This window comes from Nycticebus coucang, chromosome 3 (genome assembly GCF_027406575.1).
Source record: "Nycticebus coucang isolate mNycCou1 chromosome 3, mNycCou1.pri, whole genome shotgun sequence".
In the NCBI taxonomy this organism is placed as follows: Eukaryota; Metazoa; Chordata; class Mammalia; order Primates; family Lorisidae; genus Nycticebus; species Nycticebus coucang.
In genome coordinates this window covers 71,169,939-71,194,666 of record NC_069782.1, presented here as the reverse complement: position 1 = coordinate 71,194,666, position 24,728 = coordinate 71,169,939, and the positions used below count along the sequence as shown (strand labels likewise).

General features: G+C 49.2%; 1 protein-coding gene and 1 pseudogene across 1 annotated transcript; one reads left to right on the top strand and one right to left on the bottom strand.

The window, feature by feature from the left end:
* Positions 1–245: 245 nt before the first annotated feature.
* PLVAP (plasmalemma vesicle associated protein) lies at positions 246–24,728 on the top strand. Its single transcript, XM_053583476.1, has 7 exons — positions 246–265; positions 4,999–5,545; positions 13,565–13,661; positions 13,746–14,458; positions 18,101–18,158; positions 18,317–18,398; positions 23,855–24,728. The coding sequence occupies exons 1-7, from the start codon at positions 246–248 to the stop codon at positions 23,859–23,861; spliced, it is 1,524 nt and encodes a 507-aa protein (XP_053439451.1). The 3' UTR covers positions 23,862–24,728.
* On the bottom strand, positions 15,347–15,687 carry LOC128582475 (transmembrane protein 14C-like; annotated as a pseudogene).

Below are 24,728 nucleotides of genomic sequence, written 5' to 3'. Positions count from 1 at the left end.
CTTGGACACACACTTGGGACTCCCAAAAATCAGTTCTAGGAATGGAGGGTAGTGGGGAGCCATGGCAGGTAATGTAAGTAGGAAGGGCACAGAGGATGGAAACTTTAAGCCCCAGGGAGGCCAGAGAGCAGAGAGTGGGTGAAGATTCAGGATGACTTAGGGAGAACAAGCCCATGTCCTGGGCCTCCCTGAAGCTCCCTAGCTGCCAGGGGAGGCAAACAACACTCCTCAGTGGGACTCGCCTCATGTTGCCACAGGGACAGGGGTAGGCGACAGAAATGGGAAGCCCACAGTAGCCATGGGCAAGGGGCATCTAGGACAACTACACCCTGACCTTGCCAGCACTCCAGTTCCAGACAAGGAAGAGTATCCCCATTTGTCAGCCAGGGACACAAAGTCTCAGAAGAGTTTAGGTTCCCCCTCCTAAGGGACTTTCTTCACTTTCTCAGTCACCTCTAATAGCACAAAACTTAATTTCACTTCACTTACCCAAAAACCAAACATATGAATGTAAAAGTGGACTGTTTTCTAAATTTCACTGAAGTTTTTCTTCACCAGAATATCACTTCCTCAAAGATTTTCCTGAAGTCTGTGCAGGTTTTTTGTTTTATTCTTTTTAAACTGCATGTCCCCATGAAGACTTCAGTGTCAATTTTCAGAGAGTGACACAGAGTCAACTTCCTCATGACAATTTTCCCTCCTCCACTCAAACAAATATAGCCAAACCAATTGTTTTTTTAAATTTAGAAAAACAAAAGAGTTTAAAACCAAAGTTTGTGATGCCCTCCAAGGGAATTCAGAGGTATTCATGTGCAAAATTTCCTGTGGACAAGACAAATTGTTTTCAGGAAAAAAACAAATCCTCATATCAGAGCCCAAGCATATGACTTCATGTGAATCCCTGGATCAGTCACTCACCTTCTCCATCTGGAATTATCTGGCCAGAGACATAGGCCATTTTCATAAAGTCTATTTTCAGGGATTTGGTACACTGAAGGCAAAGGTGTCAAGGGAGGACAAATTGATGACAACTATCAAAATGTAAAATGTGCCCTCTTTGGGAACCAGAGATTTCATTTCTGGTAATTTGATTTCAAATCTTCTTTTATTCATTCAAACAAAATTAGAAACAGACTAGGCGCGGTGGCTCACACCTGTAATCCTAGCACTCTGGGAGGCTAAGGCAGGTGGATTGCTTGAGCTCATGAGTTCGAGACCAGCCTGAGCAAAAGCAAGACCCCGTCTCTACTAAAAATAGAAAAACTGGGGCAAGAGGATTGTTTGAACCCCAATTGGAGGTTGCTGTGAGTTATGACACCAGGGTACTCTACCCAGGGCGACAGCTTGAGACTCTGTCTCAAAAAAAAAAAAAAAAAAAGTCAGGCGGCGCCTGTGGCTCAGTGGGTAGGGCACTGGCCCCATACACTGAGGGTGGTGGGTTTGAACCCGGCCCCAGCCAAACTGCAACACAAAAAAATAGCCGGGTGTTGTGGCGGGTGCCTGTAGTCCCAGCTACTCTGGAGGCTGAGGCAAGAGAATCGCTTAAGCCCAAGAGCTGGAGGTTGCTGTGAGCTGTGACACTACTTCACTCTACAGAGGGTGATTAAAAAAAAAAAAATCTTAGAAACAATCTAAATGACCATTCATAGGCAAAAGGAGTCAACAAGCCTCAAAGACATGATATTGAACCAAAAGAGGAAAGGTTATCTTTACCTTTTCTGTTAAAAAAAAGCCAGCTCATAAAACTATTTAAAAAGACATATTGGGCGGCGCCTGTGGCTCAAAGGAGTAGGGCGCTGGCCCCATATGCCGGAGGTGGTGGGTTCAAGCCCAGCCCCAGCCAAAATCTGCAAAAAAAAAAAAAAAAAAAAAGATATTAAAAATCAGAAGTGTGAATTCAAAGCACCAAAAATAACAGAATTTGCTTTTGATACAAAGTATGTATATTTAAAACTTTGGTTCTTTCTGAGTGCAGTGGCTCATACCCATGATCCCAGCATTTGGGGAGGCTAAAGTGAGGAGGATCACTTGGAGCCTGGAGTTCAAGACCAGCCTGAGCAACATAGTGAGACCCAGTCTCCTCAAAACATTTATAAAAAACAAAAACAGGGCGGCGCCTGTGGCTCAGTGAGTAGGGCGCCGGCCCCATATGCCGAGGGTGGCGGGTTCAAACCCAGCCCCGGGCAAACTGCAACAACAACAACAAAAAAAATAGCCGGGCGTTGTGGCGGGCGCCTGTAGTCCCAGCTACTCGGGAGGCTGAGGCAAGAGAATCGCGTAAGCCCAAGAGTTAGAGGTTGCTGTGAGCCGTGTGTCGCCACGGCACTCTACCAAGGGCGGTACAGTGAGACTCTGTCTCTAAAAAAAAAAAAAAAAAAAAAAAAAACAAAAACAAATGTAACTCTGGGTCTTAACGTTGTGACAATTGCTCAGACCTGTAGCATATCAGTATCATCAAGTCCAAGGTGGCTGTTTGGTTTTCTGGGAGTTTAAAGTTGTCTTTCTCTTTCCTTGTCAACTGACAGACAACATGTTTATACATACATGTACAAACATATATGAAACACCTTCAATATATCATGAAGAATAGCCAAGATCGGCTCGGCGTCTAGCTCAAGCGGCCAGGGTACCAGCCACGTACACTGGAGCTAGCCCGGGCCTGCCAAACAACAATAACAACTACAACCAAAAAATAGCTGGGCATTGTGGTGGGCGCCTGTAGTCTCAGCTACTTGGGAGGCTGAGGCAAGAGAATCACTTAAGCCCAAGAGTTTGAGGTTGCTGTGAGCTGTGACACCACAGCACTCTACCCAGGGCAACAGCTTGAGACTCTGTCTCAAAAAAAAAAAAAAAAAGAATAGCCAAGATCTTAAGTACATACCAAGACTATCACCCCTCCTAACATTGACCCTTGGTACCCTCTTTCCACCCACATCATGCCCTCCTTCCTACAGGCCTGGAGCACCAGCTGTTGGGGCCGGTTCCCCTCCCCTGTGTCTCAGTTCCTCAGCCTGGCATCAGACACCAGTCATGACCCCAGCCTTCATGCCTTAAAAAATACCGCCATTTATTAAGACTGAGCATATGCCAGGCATTTTATAACTAGCTATGTTGTGTCCATTTTAAATTCTTTTAATTTTTAGTGGAGATTTTCTGTTTGTTTGAGACAGAGTCATGAGTGGCCTCATTTTAGCTCATTGCAAACTCTGACTTCAGGGTTCAAGTGATCCTCCTGACTCAGCTAACCAGCTAGAACAACAAGGACACATTACCACACTGGCTAATTTTTTAAAATTTTTTGTAGATACAGGGTCTGACTATGTTTGCTGTCCAGGCCAGTCTCAAATTCCTCACCACAAGCAATCCTCCTGCCCCAGCCTCCCAAATGGCTAGGACTGCCAGCATGAGCCACCCCAACCAGCTTTGTCTCCACTTTAGACAGGAGAAAACAGGGGTTCAAAGAGAGGAAGTCACTTGTCCAAAGGCATGAAGCTAGTAGGAGACACAGCCACAGCTTAACTCCAGAGCCCCAAATTGTAACCCTGTATCCATTCCGCCTGTGCTGCCCTCATTACCAAGCACGTCCTCCTCCTCCCCTGCTCTGGGGGATTCTAGAAGTGGGGGCAGGGGGGCTGGCCAACCTGAAGAAATAGCTGGTCGGGCACCAGCTGCAGCCCCCCAACCCGCCTTCCCCAACTAGCTGGGAAGGGTCCGGAATCAGGAATCACCGGGTAACTGCAAAGGCCAAAGGTCAGACTTGGGTTTCCTGCCCACCCCTGGGAACTTCCTCCTTCCCAACTCAACACCCGCCTCATTGAGCACCACCCTGGAGGACCCTTCCCCGCTGCTAACAACCTCCCCACCTCATTACCTAATGAGAGGATAGGTCCCGGAGCCCCAGCCCTCACCCTACTATGCCCCTACGGGCAGTGGGCAGCAATTGTATTATTGTCACTCATTTGTCCAGGATCCAGCCTCCTTGCTAACGCCCTGACACTGTCACTCCCTTCAGCCAGCCCTAACCCCTTGGGACTAGGAGGGTCTGTGTCCCCTTCCAAGATGGGGAACTGCTTATGGCCAGGCCTAGGGCTGACACCTCCTGGGGGACACCCAGCAAAGAGCAAACAAAGGCATGACTCCAAGGAGTGTTTCTCTGTACCTCCTGATTCAGGGACAGAGCATCCTTTGTTCCTTGGCGTCCATCTGAATCCCTTCCATGCCTGCCTGGGGGTGTTCCACAGTAACTCCACAAGACCCCCATGGTTTTGAGTGTCAGGCTACAGAAAGTTCGGCTCTCAAACTATCTGACACTTTTCATTCACCATCTCACAGAGCCAGCAAATAGTGCCAACAGCAGGAAATGGCAGTAATGATAACAACAGCCACAGTGTGACCCTGGCACGAGGCATACCCCATCGACAGAGAGGGAAACTGAGGCCTGGACAGGAGTGGCCCCTCCCCAGGGTTCACACAGGGTTCAGCTAGCTATTCCAGGGCCCAAGTTCATTGCTGTTTATGCTGCTATTTCTCAGCGGGGCACTTCAGGGATGATACAGCTTGGGGAATCAGCACCAGCGCCACTCACATGAGGCCCTCGCGCAATTACTGATCACCTACTGTGTGTCCATCCCTAAGCTAAGGGTTCCCCTTTTTTATTCCATTTAGTCGGCAACTGCCCCAGTGAAGCGAGCACACGTCTGTAGCCAGCCTTGACTGCCTTGAGGTCAAGTCTGACTCCAGGACCTAACAGCATGAGACCTCAGAATAGTCCTTTTGCCTTCCTGTGTCTCAGTTTCCCCCTTCACATAAGGGGCAGGCCTAGGCCCACTCAAGGAGCCAATAAGCAGCAGGTGCTGAGAACAGCAATGTCACAGAGCAGAGGCAGCAAGGCCGAGGGAAACTGCCCATCAGCTGGTGCCCCACTGCCTGGTGACAATCAGAGAGGCCCAGCCATGCCTTGGCCACCCTGTTATCACAACACTCCCTTGTCCCTCACAGCCAGGGTGGGAGTGTTGTGATAACCCGCAGCCCCCGTTTCCTCCTGGCCAGGAAGGAGCCAGGCAGAGGAAGTATTAAGAGAAGTAATATAAACACTGCCCCCTGTGCGGCGGGGCCCAGAGCGGGTCAGGCACTGAGCAAGCGGGGCCAGCACACTGGCCGCCGGCCCTGGGAGCAGACGGGTCTAGCCATGGATCGCGGAGGGGCCTATTCTCGGGCAGGCGGCAGCCCTCGGGGCTGCTGGTACTACCTGCGCTACTTTTTCCTCTTCGTGTCACTCATCCAATTCCTCATCATCCTGGGTCTCGTCCTCTTCATGGTCTACGGCAACGTGCACGTGAGCACCGAGTCCAACCTGCAAGCCACCGAGCGTCGGGCTGGGGGCCTGTACAGCCAGGTGGTAGGGCTGATGGCCTCCCAGACCAACCTGTCCAAGGAGCTCAACCTCACCTCCCGCGCCAAGGATAGCATCATGCAGATGCTGCTGAGTGCCCGCCGAGACCTAGACCGCATCAATGCCAGCTTTCGCCAGTGCCAGAGTGAACGGGTAAGGCTGCCAGCCTGACACTCATCTTGGGGACCCTGGCAAGTCACATCAACTCTCAGAGCCTCGGTTTTCTCATCTAGAAGGACAGTCACAGACCTGACATTCTGTGTGAGGAGCCTATGTAGATAAGCCATGCATTTTTCTTTTTAGTATAACCATATCCCATGCTAGAATTGGTGGGGTTTGTTTCTTTTAATTTTTTGGAAACAGGGTCTCACACCTTATGGTCCACCATTCACTGGTTTGCAATGAATGGCGTGATCACAGATCGTAGCAGCCTCCAACTCCTGGGCTCAGGCTCAAATGATCCTCTTGCTTCAGCTTCCCAAGTAGTTGGGACTACAGGCCCATACTACTGTCCTCCACTAAGTTTTCTTATTTTTTGTAGAGACAGGGGTCTTTCTTTGTTGGCCAGACTGACCTCAAATTCCTAGCCTCAAGCAATTCTCCCTCCTTGGCCTCACTTCCACCAGGCCTGGCTCTATGCAATATTTGAGATATATCACTTTGTCACCCTCGGTAGAGTGCTGTGGCGTCACAGCTCACAGCAACCTCCAGCTCTTGGGCTTAAGTGATTCTCTTGCCTCAGCCTCCCAAGTAGCTGGGACTACAGGTGCCTGCCACAACACCCGGCTATTTGAGATATAATTCTAACTAAAAATATTATTCATTGTCATTCTGGAATTCAAATTTAACTGGGCATTGTATATATTAACATGCAGCCCCTAACCCATGACTGTGTGTCTGGAATGTGCAGCACACACCAGCTGGAAATGAGAACAGGCTGAATGAAAAGCTCAGAGCATTTTGTTCTTATACAAGAATAATATGTATAGGGCGGCGCCTGTGGCTCAGTGAGTAGGGCGATGGCCCCATATGCTGAAGGTGGCGGGTTCAAACCCAGCCCCAGCCAAACTGCAACAACAACAACAACAACAACAACAAAAAAGAATAATATGTATAAACAGCTCAAATTCACCCTACTCTGGGTGCTCACATTAGAAACTTCTTTTCTTGGGCAGCGCCTGTGGCTCAGTCGGTAAGGCGCCGGCCCCATATACCGAGGGTGACGGGTTCAAACCCAGCCCCGGCCAAACTGCAACCAAAACATAGCCGGGTGTTGTGGCAGGCACCTGTAGTCCCAGCTACTCGGGAGGCTGAGGCAAAAGAATCGCTTAAGCCCAGGAGTTGGAGGTTGCTGTGAGCTGTGTGAGGCCACGGCACTCTACCGAGGGCCATAAAGTGAGACCCTGTCTCTACAAAAAAAAAAAAAAAAGAAACTTCTTTTCTTTTCTTTTTTTTTTTGAGACAGAGTCTCACTATGTGGCCCTTGGTAGGTTGCCGTGGCATCACAGCTCACAGCAACCTCAAATTCTTGGGCTTAACCGATTCTCTTACCTCAGCCTCCGAGTAGCTGAAACTAAAGCACCTGCTACAATGTCTGGCTATTTTTTGTTGCAGTTGTCATTGTTGTTTAGCTGGCCTGGGCCAGGTTTGAACCCACCACCCTTGGTGTATGTGGCTGGCGCCATAACCACTGGGCTACGAGCACTGAGCCCACATTAGAAATATCTTATCACCAAATCTTAGGAGTTAGGGAGAAGTTTGATACACTTTTGCAGACATGGTAATGGAGAACTGAGAGCGGAGATGGTTTCCAGGACAGGGCAGGGACAATGGGCTCCAGGACAGTCACAGCCATATATGTGGGGTCTCATGGAGACATTTGTCCCCTGACAGCCCCAGTTTGTGTCAAATATGCTCAACAATCACCTGGGTTCTCTCACCTCTGCTTCCCCCAGAAGGGTCCTGCTTGCCCCAAGGCACCCAAAGCCATGGGCATTGGGAGGGCAGGGGTGAAGGAAGGCTAAGGGAAGGCTGGGGGAAGGCAGCCTCAGTGTGCCCTGCAGGAGGTGTCATGTCTGGCTGGGGTAGGGGGAAAGGGAAGACCACCCCCTGACCTTCCCTACTAGGCAGGCAGACATGCTCAGTCCCATTAGACCTGGCTGGGTCAGGGCCCTGTCTCCACCTCCCAGAACCACAGGACAGGACACTATTCCCTCCAACCCCCAGAGTAGGGTGGATGCCCTCTCAGAGCCCCAGAATGGATGGGTTCCCATTTAGACTCCAGGACAGGGCCCTGCCTCCCCTCTCAGGCCCCAGGATGAGGCTCTGCCTCCCTCCTCAGACCTCAGACAGGGCTCCTGCCTCCCCCGAGCAAGACCCAGGACAGAGGTACAGACTTCCCGCTTCTCCACCACACCCCCGGGTCATGACAGCCCTCTCAGACTTCTTAGTTCTGGAGACTTGGTGATTTGGGTCTTCCAGGACACATGCCACCATACAGGATCATACGATTTTAAACACTCCCACAAACCCCAGAATCGTAGATTCCCTCATCCTAGAATATTAGATGCCCAACAATGACTTTAAAACTTGAAATTTTGAAAATAATGGCTTTTTTCTTTTTTCCTTCAAGTTGACAAATTCCTCTTGCTTAGAATCCCTCAGGATTCTTTCTCCAGGGATCCTGAGGCACCTTGGCTTGCAGGCTGCTCCCCATTACCTAGCCCTGGGACTGCGGCCGTGGGAAACAAACCCACACCCTGTCCCAGCCATGATAGCCCCATTGGTGTCTGATTGCATGATCCTCATAAGCGTGAATCTCGGTATTCCTGGTGGCCTTGGTGGTGCCAAGAAATGTGATTCTGGAAGAGGTTTCTTTTGGGTTTGTTTGTTTGTTTGTTTTAGAGACAGGGTCTCACTCTGTTGCCCAGGCTGGAGTGCAGAGGTGCCATCATAGCTCACTGCAACCCCAAACTCCTAAGATCAAGAAATCAGCTTGGAACCAGTAGCTCAACAGCTAGGGCACCAGCCACATACACTGGGGTTGGCAGGTTCAAACACGTCCTGGGCCTGCTAAACAATGACAACTGCAACAACAACGACAACAAAAACAAAAATAGCTTGGTGTTGTGGTAGGCACCTGTAGTCCCAGCTGCTTGGAAGGCTGAGGCAAGAGAATCGCTTAAGCCCAAGAGTTTGATGTTGCTGTGAGCTGTGACATCACAGCACTCTACTGAGAGTGACATAGTGACACTCCGTCTCAAAAAGAAATCCTCCTGCCTCAGCCTCCCAGGTAACTGGGACTACAAGCATGCACCACCATGCCTAGCTAATTTTTAAAATGTTTTCATATACATGGCATCTGACTATGTTGCTCAAGCTGGGCTCAAGCAATCCTCCTACCTCAGGCTGGGCCCAAGCATTCCTTGGACTCAAGCAATCCTCCTACTTCAGTCTCCCAAAGTACTGGCATGAGCCACTGCAACCGGCCAGAAATGTAATTTTTCTTTAATTTTTACAAATGCATCTGCGTTTCTGGCCCCAAGACCCTAAAGAAAAAAGTGGGGAGTAACTTAGTGAATTTTCAGGGTATACCCCACCTTTTCCATGTGAACGGGCTGAGACCCACCCAGGGAACAAGATTCCAGGTGGCCATTTCTTTGGTTTTTTTAGACAGAGTCTCACTTTGTCACCCTCAGTAGAGTGCCATGGTGTCATACCTCACAGCAACCTCAAACTCTTGGGCTTAAGTGACTCTCTTGCCTCAGCCTCCCAAGTAGCTGGGACTATAGGTGCCCACCAGGCCTGGCTATTTTTAAAGACGAGGTCTCACTCTGGCTCAGGCTGGTCTCAAACCTCTGAGCTCAGGCAATCCACCCGCCTCAGCTTCTCAGAGTGCTAGGATTATAGGCATGAGCCACTGTGCCCAGCCAAAGTTGCCATTTCTTTTGGGGGGAGTAGCTGGGAAGCAGGAACTTGCCCCTCTTGTTACTTGTGCTAACTAGAAAAAAGCCTCTTTCTCTTTTTTTTTTTTGTAAAGACAGAGTTTCACTTTATCGCCCTTGGTAGAGTGCTGTGGCGTCACACAGCTCACAGTAACCTCCAACTCCTGGGCTTAGGCGATTCTCCTGCCTCAGCCTCCCGAGTAGCTGGGACTACAGGCGCCTGCCACAACACCCGGCTATTTTTTTGTTGCAGTTTGGCTGGGGCTGGGTTTGAACCTGCCACCCTCGGTATATGGGGCTGGCGCCCTATCGACTGAGCCACAGGCGCCGCCCAAAAAAAGCCTCTTTCTCATTTCACATTTGGGGCCAATTCCCTTTGTCTATACCTATGGATCTCCCCTTCCATGGCTAAGGCTTTGGAAAACAAGTTACTAGAGTTTCCAGAGTCCTCCCACTTCTCCCTCCTCTCCCCCTGACTCTTTCCCCAGGGGATTAGCCCTTTGAAAGGAGGAAGGACACTTATTTGCAGAAAGACAAGCACTCTTCCTCTTCCTATCTTGTCACCTTTCTGCAGAGGGTTCTGAAGGCACCGCCTTAGTTTGTTGACTTGTAAACACTTTCTTTAAAAAACTGCTTTATCTCCACTTGCCAGAAGTGTTAAAATAAATAAATGAATAAATAAATAAATGCTTTGTTGAGATATCATCCCCAAAGGAAACCTCGTCCCCATTAGTCACTCCCCATACCCCCTGGCAGCCGCCACTAATCTGCTTCCTGTCTCTGTGGATTTGCCTGTTCTGGGCATTTGATATCATTGGAGTCATACACTGTGTGGCCTTTGGTGTCTGGCTTCTTGCACTCAGTGTCATATTTCCGAGATTCATCCACAACGTAGCCAGGGTCAGTGCTTCACTCCTTTTCATGGCTGCATGATATTCCACTGTGTGGATGGCCCACATTTTGTCTATCCATTCATCCTATGAAAGACATTAGGGTTGTTTCCACCTTTGGGCTGTTGTGAATACTGCTGCTATGGACATTCCTGTGCAAGTTAATACATGGACATGTTCTCATTTCTCTTGGGTAAATACTTGCCTGGTCATATGATAACTCTATGTTTAAAGTTTTGAGGAACCACTAGATTGTTTCCTAAAGCAGTTGCAACATTGTACATTCCCAACAGTGCCTTCTGAGAATTCTGATTCTCCACATCCTCATCAACACATGTTATTGTTCATTTTGAGGGTTTGTGGGGCTCTTTTTATTTTTTTGAGACAGGATCTTGCTGTTGCCGGGGTTGGAGTAGAATGCAGTGGTGTACTCACAGCTCACTGAAGCCTTGAACTTCTGGGCTCAAGTGATCCCTCTGCCTCAGCCTCCAAGTAGTTAGGACTAGAAGTGTGTGTGCCACCACACCCAGCTAAGGGTTATGTTTTTTGTCATTGATTTGTAAGAGTCTTTTGTTGTTGTTTTTTTATTTTTTATGAGACAGTCACTCTGGGTAGAGAGCCAAAGGGTTATAGCTCACACCTACCTCAAACTCTTAGGTTCAAGTGATCCTCCTGCCTCAGCTTCATGAGTAGCTGGGACTACCAGCACCTGCCACAATACCCAGCTAGTTTTTCTATTTTTAGTAGAGATGGGGGTCTCATTCTTGCTCAGGATGGTCCCAAATTCCTGAGCTCAGGCAATCTACCTGACTCGGCCTCCCAGAGTGCTAGGAGTATAGGCGTGAGACAGTGCACCCAGCCTGAATTGTAAGAGTTTAAAATATATTCTGGATATTACCTCCTTATCAGATATCTGATTTGCAAATATTGTCTCCAATTTATGTGTTGTCTTTTCACTTTATTACTAGTGTCTTTTAAAGCACAGAAGTTTTTAATTTTGATGAAGTCCAATTTATTTTTTCTTTTCTTATTCTTTCTTTCACAGCTCACAGCAACCTCAAACTCTTGCACTCAAGCTATTCTCTCAGCTCAGCCTCCCTAGTAGCTGGGACTACAGTTGCCCTCCACAAGAGCAGGCTATTTTTGTTTTTTTTTTTGTTTGTTTGTTTTTTGTTTTTAGAGACAGGGTCTTGCTCTTGCTTAGGCTGGTCTTGAACTTGTGAGCTCAGGAAATCCACCCACTTTGGCCTCCCAGAGTGCTAGGAGTACAGGCATTAGCCACCATGCCTGGCCTGTTGCTTATACTTTTGATGTCAAAGAAACTATTAACAAATCCAAGGTCACAAATCCTTAACACCTATGTTTTCTTCTAAATAGTTTTATATTTTTAGCTCTGACACTTATGTCTTTGATTGATATTTAGTTACTTTGTATACATGGTGTGAGGTAGGGGTCTAACACCATCTCTTTGAATGATGGATGTCCAGTTGTTCCAGCACCATTTGTTAAAAAGACTATTCTTGGGCGATGCCTGTGGCTTAGTCGGTAAGGTGCCAGCCCCATATACCGAGGGTGGTGGGTTCAAACCCGGCCCCAGCTGAACTGCAACCAAAAAATAGCCGGGCGTTGTGGCGGGCGCCTGTAGTCCCAGCTACACGGGAGGCTGAGGCAAGAGAATCGCTTAAGCCCAGGAGTTGGAGGTTGCTGTGAGCTGTGTGATGCCACGGCACTCTACCGAGGGCCATAAAGTGAGACTCTGTCTCTACAAAAAAAAAAAAAAAAAGACTATTCTTTCCCCATGGGATGGTCTTAGCATCTGTATTAGTTTTCTAGGACTGTCATAACCAAGTACCACAGACTGGGTGGCTTCAAAAGCAGGCAGTTATTTTCTCACAGATCTGGAAGTCTGAAGTCTGAGATCAAGGCTTTGGCTGGGTTATGTGAGGAAAGGCCTTTCTCCTTAGCTTGTAAATTGCCAAATTCTCCCTGTGTCTTCATATAGTCTTCCCTCTGTGTGCGTCTGTGTCCAAATTCCCCTTTTTTATAATAAAATCAGTAGTATTGGATTAGGGCTTACACTAAGGACCTCAACTTAATTATCTCTATAAAGACCCGACCTCCTGACCTCAGAGCAGTGAGTAGTTCGAAGCTGTAATCCTAGCACTTCAGGAGTCTGAGCTAAGAGGATTGCTTCAGGCCAAGAGTTCAAGATCAGCCTAGGCAACATAGCAAGACTCCATCCTACAAAAAATAGAAAATTAGCAGAGCGCTGTGGCATGCCTCATCTATAGTCCCAGCTATTCGGGAGTTGAGGCAGGAGGATCACTTGAGCCCAGGAGGTTGTAGTGAGCTACAATAATGCCACTGCGCTCTAGACCAAGCGACAGAGGAAGCCCTGTCTCAAAACAAAAACAAAGCAAAAAAAAAAAAATCCCAACTCCAAATACAGTGACATTCTGAGGTACTGGAGGTACCTTAAGGTATGGATTGGTGCTGAGCACAACTGAACTCATAACAACACCCTTGTCAAAATCAGTTGACCATACACGGGAGTGCAATATTTTCAGAGTTCATCCATGCTGTAGCATGTATCTATACTGTGTTCCTTTTTTTTCTGAACAGTAGGAATCATAAAAAAAACTTTTGAAGATCAGGGAGGCGCCTGTGGCTCAGTCAGTAAGGCGCCGGCCCCATATACCAAGGGTGGCGGGTTCAAACCCGGCCCCGGCCAAACTGCAACCAAAAAATAGCTGGGCGTTGTGGTGGGCGCCTGTAGTCCCAGCTACTCGGGAGGCTGAGGCAAGAGAATCGCTTAAACCCAGGAGTTGGAGGTTGCTGTGAGCTGTGTGAGGCCACGGCACTCTACCAAGGGCCATAAAGTGAGACTCTGTCTCTACAAAAAAAAAAAAACTTTTGAAGATCAGACCAACATCTCCTATAAAAGGAGCCATGCCCTTGGGCGGCGCCTGTGGCTCAGTGAGCAGGGCGCTGGCCCCATATACCGAGGGTGGCGGGTTCAAACCCGGCCCTGGCCAAACTGCAACAAAAAAATAGCTGGGCGTTGTGGCAGGAGCCTGTAGTCCCAGCTACTCGGGAGGCTGAGGCAGGAGAATCGCCTAAGTCCAGGAACTGGAGGTTGCAGTGAGCTGTGACGCCACGGCACTCTACCGAGGGCAATAAAGTGAGACTGTCTCTACAAAAAAAAAAAGGAGCCATGCCCTTGTAAACTCAAATTGCCCAGGCCACCGGGGTGCCTGATCTGGGTCTAGGCAGCCCCAGGGAGGGCTAGATACTGAGCTCTGTCCTGTGTTGTGTTCCCTGTCATCGAATCCGAGCAGGTCATCCACACAAATAATGAGCGATACGTAGCTGCTATCATCGTGAGTGAGAAGCTATGCCAAGATCAACTCAAGGAGATGAACCAGAGTTGCGAAGGTGAGTGCTAAGGTTACAAGAAGCAAGTGTGGTGGACTCTGCGCAGTGTTCTCAGCCGCTAATCTTTCTGGGTCTCTTCCTTAGCATTGCTCCTCAGATTGGGCGAGAAGGCCAAGACGCTGGAGGTGGAGCTGGTCAAGGAGAAGGTGGTATGCACCAAGGATAAGGAAGGCTTGTTGCTGAGCAAGAACATGGTGGAAGAACAGCTGGCCCAGTGTACGAAAGCCCGGGAACAGCACCAGCAAGAGCGACAGCTGGCCGAGGACCGGCTGCAAAAGGTGCAATCGCTCTGCTACCAGCTGGACAAGGACAAGTTTGAGAATGATCTGCGCAACCTGTGGAGGGACTCAATTATCCCCCGCACCCTGGACTCGCTGAGCTATGGTGTCTACCATCCCCTGGGCTCTGACATACTCTCCATCCAGAGAATGTGCAATCAGCTGCCCAGCCTCATGAGCACCAAGGTAGAGGATCTGGCCCGGAGCCTCAAGGCAGGCATTGAGAATGTGGCCCGTGAGAACTCGGACCTCCAACGCCAGAAGCTGCAAGCTGAGCAGAGCCTGCGGGCTACTCAGGAGGCAAAAGAGAAGGTGGAGAAAGAGGCTCAGGCCCGGGAGGCCAAGCTCCAGGCTGAATGTGCCCGGCAGACACAGCTGGCGCTGGAGGAGAAGGCCACGCTGAGGAAGGAGCGGGACAACATGGCCAAGGAGCTGGAGGAGAAGAAGAGAGAGGTAGAACACCTCAAGATGCAACTGGCCGTCAGCAACACAGCCCTGGACACCTGCATCAAAGCCAAGGTAAGCTGGCAGGTCCCAGAAGGAGATTACATTGGAGGTGGGTCCAGACACCAAATTGGTGGTGGTGGTGACATTAAACTTGAGTTTGGAGTTAGGTTTGAGTTTGGCTCCCTGGTCTAGATTGGGTAAGCTAGGACTCCCTTGAGACATTCAGCAACATTAGGATCTGGAAAGACATGAGCACAGAGATTGGGATGGAAGTAGTGTTAAGACTGCAGTTAAACTGTTGGGGTCAGATGTTATCTGATTTTTGAGTTCAGAATTGGCTTTGGATTTCAGGTTTCAAGGGATTGGTTCAGGGTTGTTCCAGGGACGGCATTTAGAATCAGGGTCCAGTCCATACAGACTGCATGAAGGAGGGAATCTAGAATTTCCTGCTGCTTTGGGATTGGGTTGCGTTGAGGCATTGAGGGGTGCATTTATTTATTTTTTTAATATTTATAGTAAACTTTATTTTCATGGATATTACGTATTTCATTTAATAGAATTTCAAAGTAGATCTGTGCTCTAAGATAAACAAACGAACAGAGAGCCTAAATCTCATAAGAGATCTTTTCCATTCTGTTCCCCTGAGAAGGGCATGAAGTTTCAGGCCCCCAAGGTTGACACCTAAAATTTTACCCCTTGAAATTTTACTCGTAGGTACAGAAAGAAGATATAACATCAATATAAGAATCAAACTGTCTGAGTGTATCTTGTGTTATACATATGGCACCTCTGTAAGGTTATAACCCTAATGACTGATATCCCCATCAAGTTCAGCGTCTTTTTTTTTTTTAAGTAGAATGTCAGAGTACATAGAAATGTTGCACTTTTCTCTCTTAATACACTGAAAATAGAAGAAGCTTAAAGATTTTCAATTCTTCATGAGTCTAAGCTAGGACATGATCAATACTGATGAGGTCTGTTCAACATACTAATTCCAACTTTGCAACCATCAGCAAACAGACACCTGCAATTAAACCTGCAGGCATAAATTTTCCAGAGTGGTAGAATCTCATTCCCATAATGCCAGGTCTCAGATGTAGCTTGGAAAACCTAAATGTTCCTCGGATCCTGAGACAGCTGAGAAGCACCCAGGCCTGCTAACCCCTGAAGGGAAGCCCTGCAGCCAGGGACAGCACACTACCTGCTTTTGCATAACCAATGATCCTACCAGAAGCAACCAGTGCTGCGTGGCCAAAGCCAAACCAATGCAAAGGCAGTAGAGGGCCAGTGTCCTTCTGCATTGTTCCCTTCTCACTGTCCAGACAGGAGACTATACCAGGTCTGCACCCAAACGGTGCTCCCAAAGGTCTGTGCTGGCCCCCATGGGCCCAGAAACGGCGCAGAACGTGCTTTTGAGAGGTGAATTTAGAACTGAGGCTAGGATGACTCACTGGTGGCTATTGAGTCTATAGTTGGGCTTTGCATTGTGGTTATGTATGAATGTAGGATTTATTTATTTATTTAGAGACAGAGTCTCACTCCTTTGCCCTGGGTAGAGTGCTGCGGCATCATCATAGCTCACAGCAACCTCAAACTCTTGGGCTCAAGAACTCCTCTTGCCTCAGCCTTCCAAGTAGCTGGGACTACAGGCACCTGCCACAATGCCTGGCTAGTTTTTCTATTTTTAGTAGAGACGGAGTCTCACTCTTGCTCAGGCTGGCCTCAAAATCCTGAGTTCAAGCAATCCACCTGCCTCAACTCCCAGAGTGCTAAGATTAGAGGCATGAGTCACCACGCCCAGCTTGAGAAATGGTTAAGAATTGAGGCTGAGATTGAGTTTAGAAGATGCTAGTGGGCCTCAAACTGATTTAGCATTAGCATACAGGGGCTCATTTAAGGTTGGGATTAGGATTGGGGTTCAGATCAGGGTTAAGACTCTGTATTTGAGTTGAGTTACAGAATGGAAGGGAGGTGGGTTAGAGTGGGGAGTAATATGAGGATTCCTTTTCTAGAGGAAAAGTTGGTGTGGACACTGAATTTGTGTTTAAGTTGAGCTGAGATGAGTTTTTGGTCACCGCTATGTCAGAGTTGGTTTGGGTTAAGGTTCCATTTAGGATCCCATTGACCTCAGAAATGGGGTTGAATTTGGATTGTGAGAAAAGGTCACAAATTGAGTCAGGCACCACGTGTAAGGTGATCATTGGGTGTAGGATTGGGTGAAGGATGAACCTCAGATCTCAGTCACTTTGGGATTACATTGAGTTGAGGCATTGAACTTGGAATTGAGGCTCAGGTAAGTTGAGGTTGTTGGTGGCTCTAGAGATGGTTAGAGATTTGGGAACAAGGGTGAATTTCAGATCCCATTAGCATTCAGATTGGTATTGATGGTGGGTTAGGAGTGGAGGTTGGATTGGGCTAGTGTAACTAGTTGAGGGTTGAGTTGGGTTGGAGGTGAGATATAGTTGAGCTGAAGGATTGGGTTGGCCTATGTTATGTTGGGGAGGTATATGGTTTGGGGTGAGGGTCAGGGCTGGATCTAGAGTAGAAGTTAGTGTGAATGCTGATATTGGGGGTGGAGGTGGGTTAAGGTGGGTTCAGGGTAACTGATGAGCTTAGGGCTGTTTTAAGGATAAGGTCAGTGGCTTGGCACTCATAGCACAGTGGTTACAGTGCTGGCCACATACACCAAGGCTGGCGGGTTTGATCCTGGCCTGGGCCAGCTAAACAACAGTGGCAACTGCAACAAAAAAAATAGCCAGGTGTTGTGGCAGGTGCCTATAGTCCCAGCTACTCGGGAGGCTGAGGCAAGAGAATTGTGTAAGCCCAAGAGTTTGAGGTTGCCGTGAGCTGTGACACCATAGTACTCTACCGAGGGTGACATAATGAGACTCTGCCTCAAAAAATAAATAAATAAATAAATAAATAAAATAAAAGGATAAGGTCAGGGTTCCATACAGCCTTAAGACTGGAGTAAAGTTTGAGACTGAGGATAGGTTTAAGGAGAGAACTGAGTAGAGGCTAGAATTGGTGTGGAGCTGGGCAGGTATTTGTAGATGAGTATGCTGAGACCCAGGGCTGGGGCCAGAGGAAAAGGACATATCATAGAGGTCAAGTCTAGGGGATGGTTGGAATCAGAGGCAGATCTAAACATAAGGTCATATCTGGTTTGTAACTAGAGTTGGAGTAAGGTATTGGGGCTTGACTCTAAGGAAGGTGGAGTTTTCACATTGGGATCAGATTTTAGGTAACTGAATTCAGAATTGGCTTTGGATTTCAAGTTTCAGGGGATTGGCTCAGGGTCATTCAAAGGATGGCAGGATGGCATTTAGCATCAAAGTCCTGCTGGTTTACAGAGCAGGTTGGCTTCAGGCTGAAGGAGGGCTGGAGTGGATTGGTGGGTTCACTTGAAGTCATGGATTGGGCTTGGATTGTCACGGAAGCTATAGTAGAAACTGAGACAGGCCAGCCCTGCAGTATGGGGTCTTTGAGGACTCCCCAGGGAAGCCAGTCCCTGGAGCCCCCAGATCATTTGCGGGCTCATGGTGGGTGTCGGTGATTGTATGTTTATGATCACGTGTGTTCTGTTAGTTGAGGGATCTATTGCCCTGCCCTAGAAGAGCCTCAGAGACCAGGCATGGAAAAGCAGGAGTCTTGCTGGGACTGGAGGTCAGGGTCCTGGTTCCTGCCAACCTTCCTCTACCTTTCTTCCAACAGTCGCAGCCGATCCCATTGCCGAGACCGGTGGGCCCTGCCCCCAACCCTCCACCCATTGGTGAGTGACAGAGGACAGGAACAGGAAGCAGGGGAGGGGTCCTTTCCACCTTGCAGGCCAACCCCTGTTCTACTGTCCTGGGCTGCCGGTCCATCCCTAGCCCAGGGGCAGGGTTTGCTGTGGCATAGGTCAAACCTGACTCTTCCTTCTCTCTATAGACCCAGCTAGCCTGGAGGAATTCAAGAAGAGGATCCTGGAGTCCCAGAGGACCCCTATAGGCAATCCTGCAGCCCCATCCAGGTAAGGCACTGGGCAGGCTGAGGCGGTTCCATCTCCAGGCTGTGCGGGAAACTAGGGCCAAAACTGGGTGTGGAGGGAAACTGATCTCCCATTTGCTGCTTCCTTGATTGAGTGCCTGCTGTATACTAGGCCCTTTGCTGGCCTAGGGGACACAGAAGTAACCAAGACACAACTAATTCTGTCCTCATGAAACTTCCTGACTAGTGAGCGAGACTGACAGTGAGTCATGATAAGCCAACCCAAGAGACTACAATTATTAGCCACTACTGTGAACTCTACCTAGTTCTAAGCACTTTACATTAACTTATTTAATCCTTGCAGCTCTAAATAAATAAAAAGTGCCCAGAGAGGGCATGCATTTTGCCCAAGTTAACACAGCCAGAGAGTAGCAGATCTGTGACATGAACCCTGATGATCAGACGAGGGAGGGGTTTGGTGGGGGAGCAGGGGCATTGAGTCAAAGCATGAGGAGGAACTGTCTCAAATAAAGTAGAAGGAACGGTATTGTAGGCAGTGGGACTAGCCAAGGCAAAGACCTGGAGGCCAGGAGTTCAAGACCAGCCTGGGCAACACTGTTTCTCCAAAAAAAAGATTAAAAATTAGCTGAGTATGGTAGTACACACCTGTTGTCTCAGCTACTTGGGAAGCTGAGGCAGGAAGATCATCTGAGCCAGGGGTTCAAGGCTTCAGTGAGCTATGATGGTGCTACTGTACTCCAGCCTGGGTGACAGAGTGAGACCCTCTCTCTAAAACCCTTGGCTAATTGTAAAGTGCTGTTCACAAATGGCCAGAGGAAGGAGGGGCACGTCGACGGCATCCAGCACACACTGAGGTCATGGCTTGTTGTCTTTGCCCCCTCTCCCCCCGCAATCTCCTCCCCGGTTGGTCATCCATCAGACTACACCCTGTGCGTCACAGGGATGGTGACTCAGGCAGCCTTCCCAAGAACACCCTGTGCTCCCTTCACGGTCCTGCCTACTCCCATTTAGGACCACACCAGTGCCACAGGAATCGGGATGGGTATTGCCACTTGCAGATCTGAAGCTTAAGAAGGCACCAGCATTTTTAAATTCAGATCCCTTTGACTCCAAAGACAGGGCCTATGACTGCTTTGCCACCAGGCTATTGTCAGTCTGGGTCTATTGCAGTCATTCAGAGACTTTACTACCAACTCCCCAGGGTGCTCGACCTCCAGCTCCAGCTCCAGGATGCCTCTAACATACCCCTTCTAATGGGGAGCTCACCCCTTGCTGAGCTACCTCTCAGCCCCCTTAGCTGTAGTTGACCCTGCCTGGGACAAAGTTCTCAGCCCTAGGCAGCCCCCAGCAAGGAGGAAAACATAGATCCCCCCCCCCACCAAGCAAACACAATTTTCCTCTCTCCATCTTGGCACAAAGCCTTTGTAGCAAGGAAAGAGGTTCTATTATTATCCCCATTTCTCTGAGGAGGAAACTGAGGCTCCAGGGAAGTGATCAGCCCGGGGTCATGCAGCGACAAGTCAGGGCGAGGGCCAGGGCCAGGGCCAGAGCCGGGCTTCCAGCCCAGGACCGTCAGGGCTTCTGCTGAGAACCGGGGAAGCTCTTGACATTGTTTACCCTAAATGACGTCCCCCAGCCGACAAAACAATGTGCACTTATGCCTGGGCCTCTCTTGCTTCTCCCTTCAGGGTTGCAGGAAGGGCTGGCCTTCCCCTGAGAGAGAGGCCAGGTGCAAGTGGGCTGGGGCTGTCAGCTCTGGGTTCACTGGGCACTTGAACCAAGTCAGTGGAATTTTATTTTGTAATTATTATTTCTTTTTTTAGAGAGACAGCCTCTTGCTCTGTCACCGAGGCTGGAATTCAATGGTGCAATCATAGCTCACTGCAGTCTCTACATGCTGGGATTACAGGTGTGAGCCACGAAACCACATTAGATGCACCTAATGAAGTGCCACAGCCCAAGCCCAACTTCAAATCACCCACCCCACGCACTGGGAGAGTTGTACTTTCTTTTTTTTTTTGTAGAGACAGAGTCTCACTGTACCGCCCTCGGGTAGAGTGCCGTGGCGTCACACGGCTCACAGCAACCTCTAACTCTTGGGCTTACGCGATTCTCTTGCCTCAGCCTCCCGAGCAGCTGGGACTACAGGCGCCCGCCACAATGCCCCGCTATTTTTCTGTTGCAGTTTGGCCGGGGCTGGGTCTGAACCCGCCACCCTCAGCATATGGGGCCAGCGCCCTACTCACTGAGCCACAGGTGCCGCCCAAGTTGTACTTTCTTAACCACTCTTATTCCTTCCAAACCTCAGGAAAGTCTCAGCTTAGCCAGGTGTGGTGGTGTGTGCCTATGGTCCCAGCTACTCATGAGGCTACAGTGAGAGGATCTCTCAAGCCCAGGTCACTTGATACCAGCCTGGGCAACATACCAAGACCCTATTTCTTAAAAAATTAAAGTTAATTTAATTTTTGAGACAGAGTCTCACTTTGTCACCGTTGGTAGAGTGCTATGGCATCATAGCTCACAGCAACTTCAAACTCTTGGGCTCAAGTGATCGTCTTCCCTCAGCCTCCTGAATAGCTGGGACTACAGTGTCCACCACAATGTCCAGCTGTTTTTTAGAGACAAGTTCTCGCTCTGGCTCACACTGGTCTCGAACCTGTGAACTCAGGCAATCCACCCGCCTTGGCCTCCCAGAGTGCTAGGATTACAGGCGTGAGCCACCGTGCCCAGCTAAAATTAAATTTTAATGTAAAAAAAATCCTCATTAGTATAGTGGTTAGTATAAATAAAAAAATAAGTAAAGGATCAGATTGTGCTACTCACCCTAACAGCACCCAGACACTTGCATGTCCCCAAGTTCACAAATTAATGGAAGACCCAGGGCCCTGCATCAGCTGAACTCAACCATAGGTCTTGCTCTGACAGAACATTTTTACATTTTTTTTTTTTTTAATCAGTGACAAGTGTGGTCCTTTACTTAATTGGACTAAGTGTCTTTTGGAGATAAATTTAAGATTAAAAAAATAGGACTCGGCACCCATAGCTCAGTGCTCATAGGGCGCTGGCCATGTACACCAAGGCTGGCAAGTTCACACCCTGCCTAGGCCTGCTAAACAACAATGACAACTACAACAAAAATAATAGCCAGGCATTATGGTGGGTACCTGTAGTTCCAGCTACTTGGGAGGTTGAGGCAAGAGAATCGCTTGAGCCCAAGAGTTTGAGGTTGCTGTGAGCTGTGATGTCACAGCACTCTACTGAGGGCAACATAGTGAGACTATGTCTCAAAAAAAAAAATAGATGTAAAGAGAAAAATTAAGTAAATCTTGGCCTGGGGGCTACATGGTTGGAAATGACAAATTTTTTTTTTTTTTAGACAGAGTCTCCCTCTGTCACCCTGGGAAGAGTGCCATGGCATCATTATAGCTCACAGCAACATCAAACACTCAGGCTCAGGCAATCCTCTTTCCTCAGACTTCCACATAGCTAGGACTATAGGCGCCCAGCTCGTTTTTTCTACTTTTAATAGAGATGGGGGTCTCACTCTTGCTCAAGCTGGTCTGGAACTCCGGAGCTCAAGCAATCCACCGGGCTCAGCCTCCCAGAATTCTAGGATTACAGGCATGAGCCACCATGCCCAGCCAAGGAAATAGCAAACATTTTGATGTAAAGAGCTTCAGATGGGAGTTCAGCCTTGGCTCCCTGGCTCTGAGCCAGGCACACAGTGAGTGTCACTCAAGTTCATCATTATCACTGTTACGATTTTTTTGTTCATTCAACCTTTATTTACTGAGCAGCTTCAGGGTGCCAGGTACACAGTGGGGAATAAAGCATAGAAACCCCCACCCTTCCGGGGTTCACAATCTAGTGAAGGGAGATGGATGACGAACAAGATGAATATGTTGTTATTCAAGAGCCCTTTGGTGACAAACAAGATAAAAAAAGGCATGAGGAAATGTGAAAAGGTTAGAATTTTGGCCAGGTGGAGTGGCTCATTCCTGTAATACCAGCACTTTGGGAGGCCAAGGAGAGAGAATCATCTCAGGCCAGGAGTTTGAGACCAGCCTGGGCAACACAGCAAGACCCTATCTCTACAAACAAATTTTAAAATGTAGCCAGGCACAGTGGGTGCACATCTGTAGTCCCAGCTACTCTGGAGGCTGAGGGAGGAAGAATGCTTGAGTCTAGGAGTTTGCGGTTGCAGAGAGCTATGATGATGCCACTGTACTGCAGCCTGGGTGACAGAGCAAGACCTTGTCTCTAAAAAAAAAGGTTGGAATTTTCCTTGAGAGACAGGTTAGACTTGATAATATTTGAGCAAAGACCTAAAGGAGGTAAGGGGAGAAACTATGGAGAGATCCTAGGAAGGAAGCACCAAGCAGAGGGCACAGCCCATGCAAAGGTCCTGAGGCCAGACCGTGCCTGGTGTGTTGGGGTCAGGGGTCCAACATGACTGACTGCCAAAGAAAGGAAGAGGAGGTGAGGGTAGGGAGGTGACCAGGGCATATCTGGAAGTGCCTATGGCCACTGTGAGGACTCTGTGAAGACTGAGGGAACAATAATGGAGACCTCAGTCTCTGGAAAGTGGGGTGCAGGAAAGCCTTGAAGGCAAGACCAGAACTGGGTGAATGGTAGCTGAGGATGGAGACTTGGGGCCAGGGACCAGGACTAGAGCCAGCCAAGGAACGTGAGGCCACTTGGGCCCCAGGGAAGAGCAGGGGAAGGAAGGGAGAGGACCCAGCGGAAGTGAGACTTGGCTGCAGCCCCCTCCTCCCCCATCAGGAAACAGCCTCTGCGCCAACCCCTGACCCCTCACAAGAACCTTTGCCAGGCATAGGAGGGGGAAGGGCATTCCAGACAGCAAGATAGGCTCCTGCAAACATATAGAGGGGGGAGGGGTACACTGGGGGGAAGGAGGCTGCGGAAGCATTGTGAAGGCTCTTGGAATAATTGTGAGGACTTTGGCACAGTTTGAGTCCCAGATTGGGAAGCCTGGCAGAGGCAGAGGGGTGGAGCCTTGAATGCCAGGTCATGAGGCTTAGGCTTTGTCCGGTAGAGCTGGGGAGCCATGGAAGGCATGTGAGCAGAGCCAGAGTTCCTGGCTCAATTCTATATAGACAAAAGAGGGAGTCTGAGATGCTGCCTTGGGAACCAGTGGGGTGGGGATTGGGAGACAGTGTGAGCAGGGGTCTTGGGACAAATTCTCAGGGTCTTCAGAACCTTGAGGAACACTGGGGAGAATTAAGCTGCAGTGGATGCTTAGGGCTCATAAGGAGGCATCTCTGATCCTCAGTCTCTTCGTCTGCCTAATGGAGAGGAACATACTCGCGTCATTATCCCAGGGCTCCAGGTGGGAGGAGGCAGGGCTAGGGTCCTCAGGACATCTTGCCCCCGCTGAGGATGAGTCTCCTGGGCCAGTCTCCTTGTCCTTCCATCTGTCTGACTGATTATTGTGTCCCCATCCCCTTCCCGTCCTAGTGGCTGAGGCTCCACACCCGAGGAGTGAGAGAAGGCCCCAGCTAACCTCTCTGCAAACACAGTGCCGCAAGGTGTGCACGGCGCCGGACACAGCCTTCTCCTGCCATCCCCCACGCTGCTGCCAGACAACCTCACCCAGCACACCCCTAATATTCTGTCCCAGCCCTACACCTGCACCTCACAACCCTTTACCCCTAGACACGGTAAGACATCACACAGCCTCAGTGATGACATTCCACAGCTGTAGCCATGCCTTGAGTGGACACAGGGATGATGTCACATAACCACATCCATGACACCGCCATGTTACTTACAGACCACGTTAGTCACAGACATAGCAAGGAGGTGAGGTATTGATGTCACAGACACACGTGTTCACGTTGTGCCCAGATGTAGTGATGACATCCATAGGCACAGTGATGCTGTCATATACAGATATAGTGATAACTTCACAGACACACTGACAATGTCACACGTAGGGCACCAACATCACATAGGCACATTTCCCTTTACACATTTTCTGCCCAAACCTCGCCATGTCACATCCCTGCCTCCTCCGCCCACCAACGCAGGCCAAAGCACCACAGCCTCACACCCTGTTCAGCACAGCCCGGGACCCAGGAATCTCCCATCCTCCATCTCTTTATCTCCAGCTGCTTCCTCACTCCCAGCGTCTGGCTCAGGAGGTGAGAACAGAAAGCCATTCACCTCCGCTGCCCCATGAGAGTTTCCTGTCACCCTTTGAGGTATCCAGGGGTGAGGGGCACCTACTGGCCCCACATACATAGCCCAAAAGGGAAGCCACCCACTCGCTCCTTCTCCCTGCGTACCCAGCCCTGCCTGTGGCCTTAATAAACGCTAGCAAATCCCTTCA

What these genes read in the sequence shown, in the direction of transcription:
- PLVAP (XM_053583476.1), top strand. Translation starts at nt 246, where the DNA reads ATGTTGCCACAGGGACAGGG. An exon ending in GCCAGTGCCAGAGTGAACGG is followed by an intron (nt 5,546 to 13,564) that starts GTAAGGCTGCCA and finishes GAATCCGAGCAG; the next exon opens with GTCATCCACACAAATAATGA. An exon ending in GATGAACCAGAGTTGCGAAG is followed by an intron (nt 13,662 to 13,745) that starts GTGAGTGCTAAG and finishes TCTCTTCCTTAG; the next exon opens with CATTGCTCCTCAGATTGGGC.